The sequence below is a fragment of the Lolium rigidum genome, chromosome 5, assembly GCF_022539505.1.
Source record: "Lolium rigidum isolate FL_2022 chromosome 5, APGP_CSIRO_Lrig_0.1, whole genome shotgun sequence".
NCBI lineage: Eukaryota > Viridiplantae > Streptophyta > Magnoliopsida > Poales > Poaceae > Lolium > Lolium rigidum.
Window position 1 is genome coordinate 1241993 of NC_061512.1, and position 7817 is coordinate 1249809.

Consider the following 7817-nt stretch of genomic DNA (forward strand, 5'->3'; position numbering starts at 1 on the left):
ACTACAGCTCGTCCGTTGGACATGGCCGGAGCACGCCACGACGACAGAGGCCTGCGCGGTGGAGCGAGCATCTCGTCTTCATGACTGGTCGTAAGTCGTAACAGCCCATCTCCTTCCGCATTCCCGGTAGGCAAGTCGTCCTGCTATGCATCGCCGCCGCTGCTCCTGGACAAATATGCACAAGGTGTTTTCTGGAACTGACACCAGGCCCCATTCTGTGCAGCATCACAAGTTCCATCCACGCAAACAACACGTGCTAACAGTAGTAAAAACAATACTGCACTCGGTTACACAGAATCTTCAAACTGGTATAGATTTGAATTTCCGTTAGAATAAGATGAACGAGAGGCTCAATATAGAGAGAACCTTCAGTATGTAGAAAGGTAAACATTACAATGGGTAGAATAACGGTAGAAAAATGGGTCGATAAACCCTCAAGGAGTGATGTTTTAGGATACATTTAACTGACGAATTTAGGACGACAAATCACGGCAACCCAGACAATACAGCCTCGTTCCTTGACACACAAATCCATCTTTACCAACAGCCAGATACGACCGCACGCAAGAAAATACATGCCACGCCCAACATGGCAGGTTACTTCGGGCCGATGTCCTTGATCCCACAAATCTGCTGTTCTCCCATGGCGGACATGACACTCACCATCAGGTCCTTTCCTTCGTTAAACCCATCCTTGATCTTCACCAATGGAGAAATAGAATATCAGATCTGGTGGGGCACGGCAGAAACCGTCAATGTAAAAAGTAGGCATAACAGTTGGTAATCGCATTGACATTCATCAATATCAACGCGCCTGGTCTAAGGAAGTTAGATAGAAGGCCAACTGGACACCACAGAAGTTCCCGAAATCCAAAGAATATAGAGAGTTGATAATGTGTTAAACAAACATTCTAAACTAGAGTAACAAAAAATCAACAATACTTACAATCAACTTCTATGTGCTAGTAGGCTACCAAATTTAACTACAAGAGTGTACAAAATAAGTAGCTTGTAAGTTAATTAATCGATACCTTTAATTAGAAATCAATAAGGTATCTCAATCTATTTCATAAGCAAAGCAATAAATATGCATGGAATACACTGTCCATACAAACCTGTCCAAGAAGGCTTTCATCTGTTGGGAGCTTGAGGTCGTCCTTAGTGTTACCATTTTCAGTAAGCAGACTCACCTGAAAGATATGTCACGTCAAGTTAAAGCACACATCCCAACAAAGCATGAGAACATAAGAGTCGTTGATAAAAAACTAACTTACATATCCATCCTCAGTTATATCGATGAGCTGGTAATCAGTGCGATTCACATGAGGAACCTATAAAGATAACACATTCATATGTTAGTATCAGTAGAAGCCGTGTTAACAGGAGAAGGTTCAGGAAATGTACTGACATCACAGTTATGAGAAGATGGCACGGTATCTTCAAATCTCTCGGCAGTGAAGATGTCAATAGCAGCAAAGTGGCACTGGCCATGACCATAATTCCCAGTTTTAGATGCTGAAACCTCCACAACCTGCACATTAATTTGTTTCAAATGCATGTCGTTAGAAATCTATCAGCAAGAAAGCAACAAAAAAGGCCATCAGGGAAAGAATGAACGGATAAGAAAAGCTTTTGTTCCGAAATTTATAAAACCTTAAAACCCAGAACAACTGATTGATATTTGAAGTGTCGACTACAAATGCGTAACACAATAAACCAGATACTGTTGCTAGCACGAGTGACTGTAGTCAATGTACTGAACCCAGCCCAGCGATAAGGTCCTGCTGCATGCGTCTCTCCACAAGGGCAGGGAGAGACCGCGGCTGGCACTCCGCACCCTGCCAGCCATGCCAAATCAGAGGTCCGATTTTGCTGGAAGATCATGTTCCCCGACGGCGATGGAGATCGTGCAAGGCGAGCATGCCGTCTCGGCAGCGTACGTGCCGTGCTAGGCGCAGCTAGCGTATCTCCACCACGCGAAGATGTCCAGACGGCGCGGCCGCCGGGCAGTTACCAGACGGCGGATGTTGTCGCTTTTTTCCGTTTTACGGAAACCAACTCGATTTCTTAGGCTATATTGTTTTAGGTGGTTATAGGTTGCTCAAACGCGTTTAGGGGAAACTAGTTCCCCACAATCTGCTTATCAAAACAACCACTTGCCATGAGGTACATTTACATCAACCTGTGTACTGAGTGTGCTGCTAATCGGTGTCACTTAAGAGTATTAAACCATATATCACGTAATCGAGACGCAGATTCACACCACATCAAACACAGCAAATGAATGATGGACAGATTAGGTACCTTGCATGGGCGGTTCTGGATGACGATGAAGCCGTTCCTTCGAATGCTGCTAGCCTGCTGCTGGAAGGTTCCAGTTAGACCTCCAGGTCCTTCGAAATGATGTTCCTCGTCCGACATCTTCTCTCCTCGGTTCAGGACAACAAAAATCTCTACAAACTCCAAGAAAATCAGATACAGCGGAAACCAAGGATTCAGTTGGAATCGAGAATCTGACAATCGAGAGCGAGGATCGCGCAACTGTATTAGATTTGCTACTCGATTACACGGATACAATACTAGGAGAAGGGCATGTGGACTAGAGAAATGGGATGAGAGGCTAGATCAACGCCTACTGCAAGCATGACTTACAACAATGGCCTCCTGGCCTATTTATACACGACACTCACATCACACACCACCCCAGCTCTGGACCATCACATCTTTATGTCTGGTCCATCACAGTTATCCACCGTTGTCATGTGGCTGTGAACCTGCCCCTGTCAGGTGAGTCCCTAGCATCACGGATAACTGGAGGGCTGGAATGAGCGCGACTGTTGCTGCCCTCCAAGATGAAACTCCTCAAACTGCAGGATCTCGAAAAGAAGCTCTGTCAAAAATGCATCCCTACACCTAGTTGGACGTCCTGACCTACCAGTGCAGTTTAGAACTTTAAGATTCATGATAACTTTTTGCACCAGCGACCCTCTATTCAATCCATGTCATCATGCAGTCCTGTACATTTTCCAAAACACACATCCTACTTGAGCTATTCCTCAATAGAAACCTTTTTTTAAAAAAAATCTTGCTCTCTCCCTTGTGTTAAACAAAGTTGTACCCAGCAGACGTATGTGTTAGGCAACACGTATGGGGTAGTACACCAACAGCTAATTGATCCCAACGGATACATAGAATGATTGCCTCCTTTTTTTTAATCTCTTGCCTTCTCTGTTATCCTATTTATCTCCCCGTTGTCGCTTACAATTCCCTAACCCTATTTATATCCGAGAAAGTACGAGAGAACATGGATGAATAGTATTGTGTTTATTGCGTTTCAATTTAGTGCAGCTAAGTGGGGATCAACTGGGTGTTGGGGAGTGTGCATGTCAGTCGTATTAAGAGAACGGATAGAGGGGCTTGGGAGAGAAAACAAAACTATTGCGCTCGTCCAACTTGTGTCTGACTCGATATAAAAGTTTTATCCAAGCTATCAGAACCGGGTAAATGATTAAGTGCGGTAAAAGTTGAGACACTATCACAAGCTCGGGCTAAAACATGACACAATTAAATGGGGTAAACACTGTCACGAAAATACATATATATTCATATATATTCAGGATAAAAAGTGCAATTCACTGAAAAAATTGGCGAATGTTTTTTTGCGGATAGAAGAACTTATCCCAAAGAATAGAAATTTTTCTTGGATCATGACCGAGAAAGGATCTGGAGCACTACAACTCTATATTGGAGTAAAAAAGACAACACAAAAATGTTTTGTGTTTTGATCGTCTGGCTTCTTCTCTGTGTGGCGAAGCAAGGCCCACCTGGTTTTGCCCTTCCGGGTCTGGGGTGGTTGTTCATCCCTTTTTATCGCCTTCTTCTCCGAGGAGATGATTTGTTCCCGAAATCACAGTCGCCGACATCTTATTGGCTCCGAACATAGACTCTTTGCAGTTTCGGAGACAGAGGCGGCGTCAAGCTAGCTTAGTCCAAAACGCGCCGCGGACGAGTGCAGGAGGAAAACGGAGCAAAAACACGTTAAAAAACAATCATACTCAGTTAACTTTTAGCCATCGTGTGTACGCTGAAAGCATGTGCCCTTACCGATCAATCGGTTGGGACGAAGGCATCAGGTCGTTGTGAATTAAAAAGTCGTCTCATTCAGCATTTGCCATCACTTCTTTTTGCCAGGAGCAAACTGGGTGTAGCTATCCCAACTCCCAACTGCATATTACTATTTTCGATGACTTTTTTCGAGGAGCAGACGGGGTTGTAGCTTTTAGAACAGCAGTACGTACCGTACGTAGTAATATTTTGGATGTCTTTTTTTTGCAAAGAGCGCTAAATCCGAACTGCGGTACGTACCGTACAATTTTGGATGCATGGTTTCCATAGTTTAAAATAGCCGGCTATTGGAAATAGCGGCAACATTTCTGGAAGCTATGAAAGGCTATAGCTGAGCTATAGCGGCTAAATCATCCATTTAGCGGTTTTGGTAATTCATGGGAAAAAATCAAAATTCATATATATCTCTATCAATAATTCACAGATTTGGTAATTTATTGCCATTAGGCATAACATATTAACACGGTTACATAAAAATCTATATATAAGACACAGTTCGATCCACATATTACAACATTATAAGTAGCAACAATTTCCAGTTTTCCTTTTTTCCTTTTCTTTCCCACTATATTTACAGCATTATAGCCTTAGCGGCTATTTTTTACCTGTTTTTGGGGCAATAGCGGGTTTTTGAGGCTAATAGCGGATTATCCCATCTTAGCCTTTGAAGGACATAGCTGTAGCGGCAGGTCCCTCCGACCAGCTATAGCCGGCTATTTTAAACTTTATTGGTTTCATATCAAACACACGCACGGTAGGTACTGTACCGTTCAATTGCTTTAAAATATCTTTTTTGTGTAATTTAAAACTTATGGGAAAGTAAGGTATCGAAGAAAAACACAACCATATAAGTTATGGGTTTGAAAAATTATGAGTAACTAGTTGAATGCCCGTGCGTTGCTATGAGAATTTTAAATTTTGTTCCCCTACGCACTTATAAATATATCTCCATTAAATAGGACACCGATAAAATGGAGACTTAACATTTCAATGCCAGCGGCCCAGAAAAGTGACAAGCCCAGACTATGAACTTCGTCAGATAATCAAGCACAAGAAAAACACGGGAAAGTAGCTATTAATTTCAGAGGGATTATATTGAGATATAGGTGCGATTACAGTAGCTATGCCAGACCCACAACAGAGGCGGCTAGGGTTCAACCCCGAATTACAATTCAATGCCAGAAATCCTAGTGGGATCGAGGCTATAAGGAGGGAAGGAAGAAGAAGACAAAGAACTGAGCAGTTGAGTGAAAGGTGACCGCTGAGCCGTTGGACCAGTGATCAATGGTGAAGATGCAGCCACAAAGCAGTAAGCCTTCCTCGACCTTCTTCAGTTAACAGCGACAACAGTTAGGTCTTGACAATTCTCCCATTCTCGAGAGACGACTTTGTTGGAGCTGCACTTTGCAGCCCCGTCTTCTTCTTCCTCTCCCTCTCTTGTTTCTCTCAGGAACACCCACGCACACACCCAAGGAAGAAGAACAAGGCTTTCCCTATAAAACCTCCTTGGTGTTCACCATGGCTACATCGTATTTGCTGGTGCCTCAATGGCTATCTTTCCATTAACGTGATGCCACGATTTATACAAGTACTGAACTACCTGGCCACCTGCCACTAACTCCACCTCTCACATGATCCGATGCATGCAACTGTTCTTAAGCCCCAGACTTGCCCTAAAGGAGTAAGAGCATGCAACTGTTCTTAAGCCCCAGACTTGCCCTAAAGGAGTAAGGCCCGGAAACACTTGCTGAATGAAACTAGCATCCTCCCAAGTTGCAGCTTTCGGAGGAAGATTAACCCACTTGATTAACCAACGAACAGCAGGAATGTTTATGTAGCCTTGAACTCTTGGAATTAGTTTTCTGTCAAGAATTTTCTCAGGTGCTACTAGTATGTTCCCCTGATCATCCAGTAATGGTAATGTAGGATTTGGAACCGCTTGGCCAATGTATTTCTTAAGCTAGCTAAGATAAAAAGTATGATGCAACTTGCATTCCTCAGTAAGGAGTAGTTTGTAAGAAGTGTTGCCCACCGTGGCTAGTTCCTTGAATGGCCCATAATATTTGGAATGTAATTTGAGGCAACGATGTAGACTGAGAGATGTATGACGGTATGGCTGAAGTTTAATGTACACCATATCACCAACTTCAAAAGATCTTTCTATTCCGTTCTTATCTGCATAAAGCTTCATCCTCTCCTGAGCTCTCAGCAGATTTTGCTTGATTTTAGCTGCTGTGTGCTCTCGTTGCTGGTCAGGAGCGAACACATCCCCGTAATCTTCTGCGGGTAACAACATTTATGCAATGAGAGGTGGTGGCATGTCATATAACGCCTGAAAGGGTGTCATTTTCAAGGAGATGTGAAAACTTGTATTGTGTACCACCATTCTGCCATAGAGAGCCAACTGTGCTATTTCTTTGGCTGAAGGAAAGCCATATTTCTCAAGTAATTTTCAAGGCACTGATTTACTCTCTCGTTTGTCCATCTGTTCGAGGGTGATAGGACGTAGTGAAGTGTAATTTGACCCCTAGGGCACTGAACAAACTCTGCCACAGTTTACTGGTAAAGATTTTATCTCTCTATCTGTGATAATCATGCAGATCATTTACCGATGTACGGCTTTGCTCCGTTCATGGTCGCCACTTCAGCGCTTGGAGGACCGAGACTGTTAGAACTAATCACTCTCGACATCGGCAAGACGTCGTGTGCGTCGTAGTTTCCGTATACGTCTAGGAGAGTCTAAACCGGATTTAGAACCGGGTCAGCGTCGTGTTGGGTTTGTACCGTGTTGGACGCTGAGTACACCACCGAGTAGGAGTCAGGTTAGCCGTGTATAAGTATACGTGTAACCAGCACTTGTAAAACCACCACATCGTGAAGTAATAAAAATCAACAAGGCTCGAGACGAGCCTTTGGCGATAATCGTTCCTGCGTACGTTAAGTTCTGTTGCTAGCGATTGCTAATCGTTTTGCTAGCTCTTTGCTTTGTACGTGTGCAGGTCAGCGGATTAGGCGGATACGTGCGCGTCTCGCCGGAGATCGCTTCGTCGTCTACGTCGGAAAGTACTCGACCTACAGGGGCTGTGTTTGGTATCAGATCGGCGAGAGTACTGCTAGGTCTGGGCCAACAATTGGTATCAGAGCGGCGAGATCACTGCCGGGTCTAGGCCAACAATTGGTAGCAGAGCGGCGAGATCACTGCCGGGTCTGGGCCAATAGAGACCTCTTTATGGAGGTGTCTACACGGTTGAAGAACACGGCCAATAAGTTTATTTCCCGACATGGGTGGCTGCATATTAGGCGGATTGAAGCCAATGTAGCATAGTCTAGTTTGGCTCGTTCGATCGATCTTTTATATTTTTGTTCAGACTTGATCTTTGGAACAGCTGTGTGCATCTTAGTTATGCAGAGACTGAGTGTAACGCTTGAATATTTTGAATAATGCCCTTTGTCGAAAAAAAACTGTGATAACCCATGGTACTTGAAGACATGGTCAGTGAAGGATTTTGCCACCGATCTGACTGAAATAGGGTGCTTCAGTGCGATGAAATGGGCATAGTTGGAAATCGATCCACCACTACCAGTATCATGTCTTTGTAAGATACCACTTGACAAGCCTAGACTATGAACTTCGTCAGATAATCAAGCGCAAGAAAAACACAGGAAAGTAGCTAGTAATTCCAGAGGGATTA

At 43.8% G+C, this 7817-nt stretch overlaps 1 protein-coding gene across 1 annotated transcript; it reads right to left on the reverse strand.

Annotated features, from left to right (window-relative positions):
- Window positions 1-287: 287 nt before the first annotated feature.
- LOC124652173 (eukaryotic translation initiation factor 5A-5-like) lies at window positions 288-2643 on the reverse strand. The gene is made up of 6 exons (XM_047191193.1): window positions 2519-2643; window positions 2305-2453; window positions 1409-1531; window positions 1275-1331; window positions 1116-1190; window positions 288-699 (listed from the first exon to the last, which is right to left on the reverse strand). The coding sequence occupies exons 2-6, from the start codon at window positions 2419-2421 to the stop codon at window positions 598-600; spliced, it is 474 nt and encodes a 157-aa protein (XP_047047149.1). The 5' UTR covers window positions 2422-2453; window positions 2519-2643; the 3' UTR covers window positions 288-597.
- Window positions 2644-7817: the final 5174 nt, after the last annotated feature.

Excerpts from the sequence above, each read along its gene's own strand:
- LOC124652173 (XM_047191193.1), bottom strand. The coding sequence starts at position 2,421 with ATGTCGGACGAGGAACATCATTTCGAAGGACCTGGAGGTCTAACTGGA. Across the intron at positions 1,191-1,274 it reads ATATAACTGAGGATGGATAT|GTGAGTCTGCTTACTGAAAA; the intron begins GTAAGTTAGTTT and ends CATATCTTTCAG. Across the intron at positions 700-1,115 it reads ATGAAAGCCTTCTTGGACAG|ATCAAGGATGGGTTTAACGA; the intron begins GTTTGTATGGAC and ends CCATTGGTGAAG.